General features: G+C 41.7%; 1 protein-coding gene across 4 annotated transcripts; it reads left to right on the top strand.

Annotated features, from left to right (window-relative positions):
* The first annotated feature begins 4,595 nt into the window (after positions 1 to 4,595).
* LOC147494990 (N-terminal nucleophile aminohydrolases (Ntn hydrolases) superfamily protein) lies at positions 4,596 to 12,906 on the top strand. Of its 4 annotated transcripts, none has more exons than XM_086569486.1 (11): positions 4,596 to 4,983; positions 5,050 to 5,103; positions 5,174 to 5,294; positions 5,374 to 5,458; positions 5,985 to 6,066; positions 6,245 to 6,383; positions 7,508 to 7,674; positions 9,370 to 9,533; positions 11,382 to 11,502; positions 11,577 to 11,681; positions 12,609 to 12,906. In XM_086569486.1, exons 1-11 carry the CDS (start codon positions 4,846 to 4,848, stop codon positions 12,696 to 12,698), a joined length of 1,266 nt encoding a protein of 421 aa, XP_086425612.1. In that variant the 5' UTR covers positions 4,596 to 4,845; the 3' UTR covers positions 12,699 to 12,906. The 4 variants fall into 4 exon arrangements, with proteins under 4 accessions (XP_086425612.1, XP_086425613.1, XP_086425615.1 ...); XM_086569487.1 differs by having other exon boundaries at positions 6,248 to 6,383; XM_086569489.1 differs by having other exon boundaries at positions 4,626 to 4,983; positions 5,056 to 5,103; positions 6,248 to 6,383.
* Positions 12,907 to 14,067: the final 1,161 nt, after the last annotated feature.

Consider the following 14,067-nt stretch of genomic DNA (forward strand, 5'->3'; position numbering starts at 1 on the left):
AAACAACTAGCTATGTCCATGGTCCCCAACAAATAATATCCCATATCTTCATCCTCGACTTCACTTTGTCCCCGTCTAACACAATCCCCTTCAGAAGACTAGTCACTATGGGTGCCGAGTGGAAGCTGCAATCAGAACGCTTTACAGCACGCTTCTTCCCCGTTTTCCCCACGTAGTAGAATTCGCTCCCCACGTCCCCGACACGAGGGAGCGAACTCTCACCAAGAATGTGGCGACCTTTGCTCCGTGTCGTTAAGCTTCCATCGGCCACCCGATGAGTACCTTCTGCCCGCTGAGGCAACCTGAATACAATGCCGCCAGTCGAGCGACCTGATCTCCGAGATCGCTTGCTCTTCTTGACCCCCGACGCCACAGCTTTTCTTTTGCCACGGTCCCCATGCACATGAGGACGAAACTTCATCTCCTCCATAAGCAGAGGGGAACTCTCTCTTAAACTTCCTTCTCCCCTAACGTACGGAAAGCACCGAGCCATAAGAGAAGCTGAACACAGAAAACAAAAGAAAGCTGGTTAGAGCGGCCAGTAACCGTCTTCATGATCTAAAAGAAGAAAAGAGAAACGTACCTGAGTAAACGGGAAAGGAAGGCGAAACAAAAGCAAGAGGGAAGAGAAGCAGCCGCAGCAGGAAGAACAAGAAGAGCAAATATCGTTGCTCTCCCAGGACCAGTCATATTTATACCCACGAAACGTCTCTTCCCAAGGCACACCATTATGGCATCGAGACACCAAACGCCAGCCAACCTGGCAGCCATCATTTCATATCTCCCGACCGCCCACATTCGACACCGCGTACCGCGACGACTATAGCTCGGCCGCTTCTAGAGTACGAGAATGCCACCAAGGTCCTCATAGAGACGAGCGACCTGCACCGTTTAGATCGCGACAACATGCATATGCTTACAAATGCAAACATCCATATCATACACAAGACTAAGTATATAAAGCAAAGGCAACAAGATTCACATTCATAAAAGAAGCGACCTGACGACATCAGGGACGCCCCAGTTCACAGACTAACCATGCTGCTGAGAATACTCAGGAAATCCAGCACAGTTAGTCACTAGTTATCATAGTTGATGGAAAAGCAGAAAAACGAGCGGCCCAGGTCAACCCAGGAAACCAACTCTATTGTTTACGGCCAGAGGCCCATTACAAACATAAACAACAAAACTTCCTAGACAATATCATCAAGATCTTCTCCAAGAGCGACATTCAACATGGAGGCAAAGTTCGAATCACCAGAAGACGCCACAACTGCCTCAACAGCAACCACGTTGAGCTCGCCGGACCCCTGAAGCTACTCACTCACCACACCAGTGAGGGGGGAAGGCACAACTGTAGGAACAGTGCCAGCATCTTCGGGTAGTTCGCCTTCGAGTTCTCCCAAAGTTCGACGTTCCCGCTCCTCCTGCAGGTCGTCCAGCTTCTTCTCCAGTTTCTCCACCTCAGCACGGATGGTGAGATAAGCCTCTTTCGCTTGCAGGGTGGAAGTCTTACATCGTTCAGCATAGGTGTTCGCCGCGACTAGCTGGCCCCTCAACGCCTCCACCTCATGCTTCAGCCCGATCGACTCATTCACTGCAGAGGTCTTCTCCAGAGTCAGGGTAGTGAGCTGGGGCCTCAACAAGATCCATTCGGCTTTCGGGCTTTTGCCAGCGGCCAGCGAGATTTCGACACGTCCCTCAGCGACTCAACCTCCGCCTTCTCCAGGTCAGCGATCTGCGCGGCCGTCTTCAGCTTCTGGTACCCAGCGATTAACTGCGACAACTCGCACAACATATCACAATATTATCAAACAATAGCATGTAATGCGATAACACAGTCAAGTTAAGCGCAAAGGTGACTTACCAGACACATCGCCTTATCCATCCCCCTCAGATTCGACTCCAGTTCCTTGGCATCTAAGTCCTTCCTATCACCGTCCAGGGTCATACCCTCCAGCAAACAAGCAGCTATGGGTGCGGACTTGTAGGTGCAGTCCGACCTCCTTACATAGCGCTTCTTCCCAGTCACCTCATCTATGTACATCAGGTTGCGCCGGCTTCGTCTTTTCCATCTTGGAGTGCCCCTTACCAGTCTCTCTCGCACCAACCTTTCCCTTCATCTTGCCAGAGGGATCTCCAACAACCCTGGGTTGAGCGACCTCCAGGGCAACCTCCGGGGCGTCCTCACCTAGGACGCTGAAGTCGGGCATCGGTCTCGCCCTCGAGTTGCGAGCCGCCCTTCCCCCAGTTCGCACTTCACCACCCAGTGCGCTCTCAGCCACCCTCGCAACCTTCGCAGGTCGAGACTCTGGGACTTCGAAGAGAACGTCATCCACATCGAATGGAGCGTCCTCTCGGCCCTTCCCCCCTCCGGACCCAGAGGCCCCATCACCTCCAGCAGGTCGCTTCACCACGGCACGGCCTCGATGCCTGTCTTCCCTCGTAACCAGATCACTCCTACGCTTCTCCATCATAGGTTTCTTCGACGTCTTCCCGCTCACCTTATCCTGCGCTCTGGCCTTTTGCACTTGCCTTTTCTCCCTAATTGCGGGTCCTCCACGCTCTTCAAAGAAATGAGCAACTTCCGGTAGCTTTGCTTGTTTCTCAGCTTGCGTCAGCCTAGCGAACTTCTCGATCACCTGTCGGCTCGACCCCCTTTCCAAGTGGATATCTGCATAGACAACAAGACAACAGTTTCAGTATAAGTTCAACCAAAGCAAATTTCATATCATCAGACAACGCACTGGTACCCACCAGTAAAGTTGCATATTTTATTGTCCACACTGAACCCGCTAGCACAGTAGCTTCCTACAAGGAGCAGCGGTCGTTTGTCCCACGACTCGTTACTCTTTACCATCCGCGGCACGCCGACAACAGAGCTTCGAGTTTACAAGCTAAAGTTCAAATAACCTAGATCGCTTTTACGAGGTAGTGCTTTCGATAACATCAGTGACCTCAATTCGATACTCACCGCTGGCGTTCAATAGGTCAAAAACCTTGAACAATCGCCACGTGTTACCCACAAACTGAACATGCGCCTTGCCACAGCAGTTCAGGAACTCACAAACCAGCTTGGAGAACGGTATCGTCATGAACGCCCTCAGCTGGCCCCTCACAGATGATCACCCCATAATTTGGTGGGGTGTACCTATCGCTATAAACCAGATCGTTCTGGTCAGGCTCATGGATCTCCAGGCCGCTTACAGTTATCCCATATTTCTCTCTCAGATATGGGAATGCCCTCAAAGCATGTCTGTCCACGTTCCCAAACGGCGGCCATTTCGAAGACCTCTCCCGCGACACGAAATGACTAAGCTGCGGCTTCAAAGCAGCCTTTCTGACGCGAGATCGAGCCGCATCTTCCTCACTACTAGCCCCCTCAACCGCCTCATCTTCATCATCACCCTCAACCACCCCACACATAGACTCATCTTTCTCATCATCTTCGTTATCCCAGCCAAGAGAAACTTCACGGACCTCATTAGATCGAGTGTCATCGGAGTCAGACATTTTTCTTCTAACCCTAACAGGTCTAGCTACTAGTAACTAACAGGGTATCCTAACAACTCTAGAATAGAGGCTAAGCACGAAACAAGAAGCAGAGGTTCAACAATGGCAGAGAACTAACCTGAAGGATGATGCGGTAATGAAGTAGTGTCTACCAGACGAAGCAGCCAAATGAAGTTTCAAAAGAGCCAGCGAAATTTTTGAGCAACCACCCCTCCAGTTTCCAAGGCATCATGGTTACACCCCAGCCCTAGCTGCCCACGACTTCCAACCAACTGTCCTGTCTTTTCACATCCCGAAAAAATGGGGCGACACATTTTTTCTATGCAACAATTCGCCAGATCCGTCCGCGTCTTTAACACGCGTCAAACGTTTGCACCCACCAGCTCACATGGTTAACACGAGCCGCTCCTCACATATCGTTGGAAATTTCCACCTCTAGCATGCTCCACGCGCGCGACCGATCTCTCTCCAGGTCGCTTTTCACAACCTACCGGTAGGGGCCGTATAGGAGTGATATTCTCTATCCAAAGACGCCGCGATAACATGGTGGAAATGACACATCGACCTATGGATCCAGGTCGCATCCATGAGCTAATAGAACGATACTGATTGTGTCGCAGATCCGCCAACTACGCTAGGAAAGTGACTCAGATACCCCTTCCAGAAGCAATCATGACTAAAGGTGTACTTGCACATATCTTGGCCGTCGGCCATCGGTCACGGCCGCAAGCTACTTATCTGATGACACCCACATCATTACAGCCGGACTGAGGAGAAGTTCTCACATGTTATCCCGATCTCCACCCCTCGTTTGGGATACCTTTTACACGTGGGCAAGGATACACTCTCAATATCTATAAATACCTCTCCTGAACTTACTGATTCCCTCTCTCCCACAAAACCAAGAGCAAGATCGTGGGTAGTTAAGCTCTCAAGACGAACTCGGTCCATCCAATAACCTATTCCAGTCCCCCATCGAATGTTTGTAAGGGAAAGCTAAATCACACCTTTACAGTAAATCCAAAACGGTATAAAATAGAGATATAGAGATATAGTTAAATCTTGGTTACCCACGTATGTACATGCTCAACAATGTGTTTGGAGTGGGCGGCAGTAAAAATACGGGCAGCCAAAAAACAAACATCTCCCATCTATTTGGCTATTCCTAGCTCATTTTCAATTTTCATTAACTAATAGCAAAATAAAATATATATTCTAACCCGAGTCCAACCCCATGGCCCACAAAAATACAAGTCCAGACTCGCAACCATGATATATTTGATAAGTGATTGAAAGTTGAACATCAATCAAAGAGAGTTACTGATCTCAAAAATGGACGAAGAAGAAAAGAGTAGAAGATTCTTTGTAGCAGTTCATGTCGGTGCCGGTTTTCACTCTCCTTCAAATGAGAAAGCTCTTAAATCTGTGATGAATCGTGCGTGCCTGGCTGCTGCTTCTCTTCTTGAAAAGGTATATTATATATTTTTATGTATCTGTTATAAAGAGTTATAATAAGCAAATATTATTATATGACAGGGACAGGGATCATCATGTCTTGATGCTGTTTCAGCTGCCATTCAAGTTTTAGAGGTACACTATAACAAGTTAACTTGAGTATGAGTATGTCAAAGTTTTCCTACTAAATTGATCGCCCATTTAGGATGACCCATGCACAAACGCTGGTCGTGGTTCAAATCTGACTGAAGAGGGACGTGTAGAATGTGATGCAAGTATTATGGATGCCGATTCTGGAGCATTTGGAGCTGTTGGAGCTGTTCCAGGTTTTTTCTCCTTCACCTTTTTATTTCTGTATGCACTCAGTCAGTATTCATTCATTTCATTTCATTATTTGTAGACCAGATGTGCGAAATGCTATCCAGATTGCTACTTGCTTGGCTAAGGAACAAATGATGGCTTCTTCTTTGCTGGGTCGAATACCTCCTATGTAATCACAATGCCAATTTTCCTCTATTTAACTTAATAGATAACCTAGTGCCGTGTTAACTTCTATAGCCTGTGCATAATTGCTTGTACAAGGATTCTAGAGATATTTCCATACTGGTACCTAAAAGGGGCCATTTGAATTGTAGTTAGTAGGGAGTTTGTAATTAAAGGAGTTCTTTAGAACGGGCATTACACCTTGGGGAGGGTTTGGTCCTCCAGTGTATTACTGGTTGCACCCTGTAACTGAGATTCTCTCTCACATTTGCATCCCACTTACATCCTAATCAATAGATTTTACTTATAAAAAAAGTATGATCTTTCCATACTGATACCTACATTTTATTTTTGCTTCAAGTTATTGGCATCCTATTTTGGCATTGATTAGCTTCAATACTCTTCTTATACTTTATCCTTTCCTCTGTCACACACTAGTAAATATTTTCTTCTAGATGTATTTTTTCCAGTCACTGTTCTGCTGTGTTTGTTTATTATTTGTAATGATCGTTTTTCTTTTATTTCTTTTCCAGTTTCCTTGTTGGTGAAAGTGCGCGTGAGTGGGCAAAATCTAAATGCATCGGTATACCTGAATCAGAGGAGGAAAATAGTGATGTAATTCTTCTCATCCTTATCTATACTTCTTTTGAATTAATATTGATTAATTCGATAAACTAAAACCGTTGGTACACTATACTATGTATTTTGATAACTTAGCTAGTTTTTGTTTTATTGTGTTTTGGGTGAGATTTGTTTACTTCTTATGTTTTTTTCTTTTCACGCGTATATCAAGAAGTGGCTGGTAACAGAGAAAGCAAAAATACAATGGCTTAAGTACAAGAAAATGCTTGACGATGCAAAAGCAAGTAGCAACTCTTCTATGGAACTCCCTTCAAGTCCTGAAAATACCACTTTGTTGGAAGCAGTAACAGGTATTATTTATTATTTTAATCGTCTTTGGTCCTTTTTTAGCCTTTTGGCTATCTGGTCCTTTATTTTAACCGATTTATTAGATGAAAAGGTGCTTATAGAAATTGTAATGACTTGGTTAAAGAGGTGATTATAGATTTTCATGAACAGTGAGCTTATAGATTTCACATTTACTCCGATCGGTAATTTTAAGATAGATTTCACATTATGTATCAAAGGTTCATGAATTAATAAAGGTTGGGGCATCCTTAATCCCTAGTTTTTTCAAAAAAGAAGAAGATAGATTTCACATTCTAAAATTTCTTTCTGACTTTGTCAAATTGTCGTCAGTTTTTTTTTTTTTTTTTCTAGCCAAAACTAATGATTTAAAGGTAGGCAGGTCGCTGAGTGAGCATTAAGAAAGATTGGCAAAAAAAAGAGGCCATTCTTACACAGTTACACCTATCTCCTTATCAGGGTTGATTTATAACTTCATGAAATAACATGGCTAATTCCTTTTCCAGTCATTCACCTGTTTTTGCTAGAGAAACCTCTTCTAATATCTTGCCTCATTCAAGCCGCATAATTCGAAATAAAGGGAAATCAAGGTATGAATAGCCTGGGAGAAAATTCTTTAGGGATAATCCCACTCATTTACTTTCCCTTAGTATTGAATTACTGATTCTGGGATTGGCGCCCTTATAATGATTACCTATGCTTTAGTACAATTTTATCATCAGGAATCTCTTGATAGTAGATAAACCACCTGCACTACAAAGAGTCATAGATTTAGTCAAAATAGTGGACCACTTTTGGTATCATAGTTCCTTTCATATCATATTTTGATAGAAGAGACACATTCATGGGTTTGATATTTTTGTCTAGACAGAACATAACAGAAGATTGTTTTTTTCTTCGAAGCTATAAGTTCATGGATAAACGATTATTGAAAGTGCTCTTAATGCTTATCTCATCCATTAAAGTTCAGCAGTACATAGTATCTTATCTGCTGTTGACCATGCGCATAGAACCAGCAGTATCTTCTGTTGACCATGTGCATAGAACCTTCTGTCTTCTTTCATAGAATTTTCATAAAAATAGAATATAGTATAATCTATTCTAAATTACATTTGCGTATATTTTCCAGGAGTAGAATCTCAACAACGTAATTCTGCCAAGAAAACTTGCCCCAGTTCACAATTTCTGTTTGATGCTGCTGAAGAGGATTACATAATGGACACCGTCGGAGTCATTTGTGTAGACTCGAAAGGACATATTGCATCAGGGTCTTCAAGTGGTGGTATTGCATTGAAGGTGATAAAATGGTTCTCTTTACATACATCCTCATAAAATGTACAGTGAATAAAAGATCTTCTTCCACTTTCTTTGGATATCTCATGCTGCTTGTGTGCCCAACCTATGTTCTTTCCCGGGCCTTCTCTTGGTATTCATTTGTGGAGCATTTACGCCCCATCTGCCAACTTAATCCTTTAGAGTAATCAGGCGATTTGGTATCCGAGCTTTATAAGAGGTTGCCAGTTCGAGTCTCTCCCTATGTAGTCAAAGGCTTGCCTAAGCCCATTGCCTAGGCTCTATTTTCACCCCAAGCGCTTTGCTCGTAAGGCCTCTTAGGCTTGCGTCTAGTGTCCCTTAGGCCCATATCCCAGCCCCTAGGCTCCTGCTCCTAGTTAGTGCCTGCGCCATTAACTGCATAGGTCTCCCCAGTGCATTTTTCTGAGGAGTATGGGTTTTGTTATGACACTCAGGCAACTTGACTACTAACTATAAGAGCTGCTGATATTTCCTTATTTTACTACAGTTTATTGCCACTTCATCTCTTTTTTGTCTTTTGGTTTCTCAGATGTGTCAAATTATTATTGTGAAGTTGCAAGGTTGATTCTGGTGCTCAACATATATCTTGACCATCATATCAGCTTTAACATTTTTTTTGTTATAAATCTGCTTGGAGGATTTAACATATTTGTGCAGTTTCATAGTCTTTTTTGGGGCGTGTTTTTCCTGCTCAATAACTCCTGCTATCTGTTTAGTTGTTTCTTCTTTCATGCCTTTATCTACATTCTGTTGAATGAAAAAATTTAGGTATAACATTAATGAGCTTGGGAATCAAAATACATAGTTATACCAGTATTTGCGCATGCCTACTACACTCCCCACCATATTCACCCATGAAAACATATTTTCGCACATGCTAACCAGCCGTCGTTATGTTCCATGTTCCTGATAAGTATTTGCTAGTACTGTTTGTATGCCTTTGATACGTGTTTATGCGGAACGTGTTGGTGTGCCTTTGGCATATGTTTACGGAGCAAGTTAATACGACTCCATGCTTTATGCTTCTTTCTGTGTGCCCCCAACATGCCTCTGTCATGTAGCTTTACAAATGAAAATATATTATATTCTCTTGTCACTTTAGACAATAGTAGTTCTTCTAAAAAGACTCAATATACTTTTTCTCTTGCCGGTTAGAGAGCTTATATGTTTTGATTTGTGGCGCCTCTGATTGAGGCCCGTTCTTCTCAGATGCCCAGATCAACTGGAACCGGCTAGTCTGGTGTCAATTAATAAGAATAGCGTCTTTTCATGAGTGGCTAGGCCGCTAGGGAGAGATTCTTTTTATTGGCTCACTGGGCCCATGGTTGAATTATCGATAAAATTTGTAGTTTATTTGTATATTTCTACATCTTAAATTGGTATTGATATCTAGTTTCATTTGAGAGATTTTGTTAAGGGATTTTATATTTACTGTTCTTATCAATAACTGAATTGTGGATCACAATTTAGTGTGTTTAAATATTTTGAAAGCTATAAAATGAAATATGTTTTCCAATAAGAAAGCCCAAGATTCATTCTTCAAATGGAGAATTATGTTATTTGGAATCTCTAAATGGGAAAATATAATTTCCGATTGAAATTAGAGAGTATGAAATTGTCAGCCTCAAAAAGTAAAATATTGAAAACCCTTCTGTTTATTAATTATGTTTATTTCAGGTTAGTGGTCGTGTTGGATTAGCAGCGACATATGGTTCAGGATCTTGGGCTTCCTCCAAAGGTCCTTTTGGGGCTCCATTTATAGTTGGCTGCTGTGTTAGCGGTGCAGGAGAATACCTGATGAAAGGATTTGCAGCTCGTGAGTGCTGCATCTCATCATCTATGTATGTGATCCTTTAAAAATACTTCTTCCTTCTTTTAAAGCATCTTTCTGTTGGTAAAATAGGTTGGGGCATATGTTTAGGTTGGGGCATATGTTAAAGAGCATGCACTCATGCACCCAGTAATTCATGGATTCTTGTACCGTTCTTTTTTTTTTGCTCCTCTTCTTGTAATAAACTTTCATATTGTGCAGTGAAGGGGTATTTTCCTTCCCCCCCTCTTTTTTTGCAAGAATGCAAGCTAGTGAAATTATTATTGATAGAACAAGTGCAATATGATTGTGGACGTCAACCTTGACCTCCTATAGCTAATAACATGGTTTACATATAACATCATTGGACACATCATCATGTCACATCTGACACACGTTATTGTGGACCTTTCATGGTCAACAAGTTGCATAGGTTGATAGGATAGAGGATGAATGAAGTAATTACGCCTCTCAGGAGTCAGGACCCTTCAAGCTTTGAAGGAGGCCAAGTGATCAGCAACCCTGCTGGTTTCCTTGTAAACATAGCAGGTATTTACCCCAGTCATTCCCTGTTAACACGGTAGGCATCACTCTTTAGAGGGGTATCATTAGTGGGTAGGGCAGTTTTTTGCTAAAGGGATAGCTTTTCTTCCGGTATTGGAGAGTCCGTATCTTTTTGGAATGACATATGGGGGGAAACCACACTTAGAGAACAATTTGGTGGAATCTACATCCTTGCTACTAACAGAACGGCACACGATTCAGATTACATGGAGAGGGGTGCACATGGTGTGGATGGAATGTGATACTTAGTCGGGACCTCAATGATTTGGAGTTTGGAAGATATGAAGATCTATTGAATGCAATTTACCAAGTGGGTAGAAATTTTGGAGAAGTGGATTCAAGACCATGTATATGGGATATGATAAGGATGTCTTCACAGTGAAATATTTTTATATTTTACCAAGTTTTGGCTAAGGAGTACGCATCGGTAGTGCTTGAGGAGAATGAAAGGATCTCTAATTTTTTTTTGTCTCTCATATAACTGGAATTGGAAGAACTCTATCCTATTTAGAGTTTCTTTCTTTTGTCGGGGTGCTTATATGGGTTGGATTCAAAGTTTCAAACTATTGATAATTTGACAAGGGGTATGGATATTGATTATGTGTGCTCACTTTGCAAGGTTGCGGCTGAAGATTTGGATCACCTTCTCCTTAATTGCCCCTTCTCATTTTCTGGACCATTGCTTGTAAATTGGCTTTGTTTTTTGACTGTAGTCCCATTATCACTTGACTAGCAGAGCTCACCTTTCTTTTAGTTTCTAGCTATACCTCACCCACCAGATCAAATACAGTGTTGCAGCAAACACAGCCCTGTGCTTTTTTACTTGAGGACATTATGGGCTGTTTCCTACTCCTCAGTAGCTGGTAGTGCATTCTTATTAATCACCGTCAAAGTATTTCTGACCTCACCTTTTTAGAGAATGAGCAGTCAATTAAGTGGGATATCTTTTATTATGTAAAAGTTGGCAATGTTAGATGTACTGTTAGAATTAATATGACAGGACAGAACAGAACTGGAAGTAAAATGGTTCTTAAGGGAGCATTTTCTTTACTACATTGGAAAGTTGTATAATGTGTCAATTGCAACTTCTGAGTTTAAACTAACATTTTTCCTGTAATGAGTTTAAACTAACCCTTTTCTCAGCTAGATGTTGGTTTCTTGCCTTACCTTTATGGCCCTATAAACTGCTAGTCGCTTAATGCCTTCAATGACTATACTTCTTTTGGATGACTTTACATTTTACAGATTTGTGTGCTCAAGCTGCAAGACACAGCTTTTGGATGTAAATTTTAACACTTGTCTTTTGTTTCTGCAGATCACAAGCAGGTCCAGCTTCTGCTTGCTTGAAAGTCCTACGCTCTGTTCAGGCCAGTAGTCAAGGATGTGGAGATAGAAGTGCTGGAATTTTGCTAGTTCAGGCAGATGCTTCTGATATGGTTGGCTTTCTGCACAATGTGTTTTATGTTGTTCTTTAGTTAGAGGCTTTGCATGCTAAAATTAATTGTTGCAGGTTTTAGAGAATTCATCACAGCTAAAAGCAGTAGAGATTGTTGCTGTGTACTCTTCCTTGTCCTTTGGAATAGGCTATTTTGGAAGCTCAATGGATCGACCTAAGGTATAAGACACAATTGAGTTTATTCTGTTCACTGCTTACTTTAGTCCATGAGAATGTCTTTCCATGATAGAGGTACCAACGTTTCTTTAATAAATGAACCTGAGCAGACCTAAAATCTGGGCTCACTACTATTTTTTTCAGTGGTTTCAGTTACATTGCTGTACTGATTAAACGTTTTCTTTGTTTAACCTGTCTACCTGATAGAATGTTAGATAGTGATGCAAATATATTGATGAGACCATCGAGTTTTCAGAAAACTTTCTCTGATGGAATATGTTCAGGATAATTTTCCAATATGGAAATTGATGACAGAAGCTAGTTCTGTAGCCTACAGTATACACGTATCTTACATCCATAAAAACGTGCAACATTTTACTACTGTTTGGTATACAAAAACCAAGTAAAACTGTTAGTGTGGATAGGCAAGCAGTCTAGTGTGAAAGAATATGCTCTTGGCTAAAATAAAAAGGACATATATAGTCTTGTAAGCTAGAAAAACATTTAGTGCATACTTTTCTTCAATGTTACTTGTCAATCCTCAAGGGCTCTTTTACTGTAAAATTAGGCTCAAAGAACCCTCTCACGACAATTTTACTTGTTCTAGCATGAGCAGTACATCTAAATCAAGAGTGACAATTTTGCTTAGATAGCCATCTGGTATAAGTTCTCACTTAATTGAGACGAGCCTTTTGTTTTACCGAAAGCTCATTTAGTGATATAGATACCAAATATACGTATCTTGAAATTGATTTTGGTTTGGAGTCACAGTAGTAATGTTTTCATTTGCTAATTTGGTGTTTGGGGGCCTATTAGTATGTGGTGTCACAATAGATTACCTTCAAATTCATATTGCTTATTGAGTGATGGCATAGCATTTAGGAAATGTCAGAACCTAAATAGTTTACCCAGTTCTTTTATATCTTGCAGGTTTCAGTTCTAAGAACCAGGAAACAACAAAGTTCCACCAGTATTGATCAATTTGGAGCACGAATCGATCTTACTGCTGGCAAACTATGAGAAGTTGATATATGTCAGTCTTGTCCACTTAAAGCCCCAGGAGACTTCTGTTGACAAGATAAACTGCACGTCATTTTATTTAATCGGGAGATCCCATCTTTGTATTTTATTTATCTTGCACTGAATGATGTACCATTCTTTTGACCTGTCACCAAGGAAATTGTCATGAACTAAAAGGGAAAGAGAAGTATATAACATTCTTAGCTCATATGATGCGAGTATTACTCATATTTAAATGCATACATAATGGATCTTGAGTTCTTGATTTGATCCAGCATAGTGTCTTACTCAATACTCATATCGGATGGGGCTACACTTTATTCTAATGTGCATGCTTATTGTGCGAGTATACTCTCGGTCTTCAGTGTCACGATGTTGCTCAGTCCTCTCATGAAGGTGAGGAGTGAGGACTCCGGGGTTGTACGGTTGTACATATGAGGGGATGCATGACTTGGCAGCTTGTTCAAACAGGAAAGATTGATGTTTAACTCGTAGTAGCAAGCATAGTTCAATGTATCAGTGCTGACTTAAATGTTGTTTAATCAAAATTTTGGCTAGATATGCCGAGTGACACTAGCAAGTACCATTCTGTGCTATGGTAGTAGCAAGTTCTTATTGAGCATACTCTGAAGGTTGTTCTCGGCTTGGGCAAGATCCCTGGACTGTGTTTTGTCTTCTAATTTACCCTCTACATTGCTCTCAGGATCATTCTCTTTGGGGTCACGACCTATTTATCTTTTGTTTTTGTTGGAGAAACCATTGCTTTGACAGCAATTGATCTCCCTCAAATATCTTAAGGGAATTTCGTGCAAAACTCTAGGTCTCGGGAGATTTTTTTTTTGGTAGATAAAAAAAATGTGTGGGCAAGCCTGTTTTTAAAGAGATCAGTAACTCAATTGTGTGTAGCGAGGCCTAGATTGGTTCCTCAGAACTCGAAAATGTATAATGCCAAGATGAGGCTTGCAAGGTACAGTGTTTCGGTTCGGCTGTCACGATTCACGAGACCCTAGTTGCCTAACTAACATTAAATGAGGTCGGGCATGTTGTGTTACTTGTGTATCAACTTTCAACAAAACAGTAGGTCGGGGCTGCGTCAGATTCACCTAACAGTGGTTATGCATCCGTGGCAAGTATGTAGCGGTTCTTGTAGTATTGGCCAAACACCCAACAGTCTTGAAATCTGAATCAATCTAGTATCAAAATGCCGATGTTGCTGGTTTACTTGAACCGTTTTGTCATTGTGATTCGAATTGTTAGGATGGCATTGCATTTGGTACAGCGCAAACAGAGTTCTGCTGTTCTGATGATTAATGGAAAATGTCCAGCTAGGAGGGTAGCTCTGAACCTAAAAATTAGTAGCACCTTAGCA

The sequence above is a fragment of the Coptis chinensis genome, chromosome 6 (assembly GCF_015680905.1).
Source record: "Coptis chinensis isolate HL-2020 chromosome 6, ASM1568090v1, whole genome shotgun sequence".
NCBI lineage: Eukaryota > Viridiplantae > Streptophyta > Magnoliopsida > Ranunculales > Ranunculaceae > Coptis > Coptis chinensis.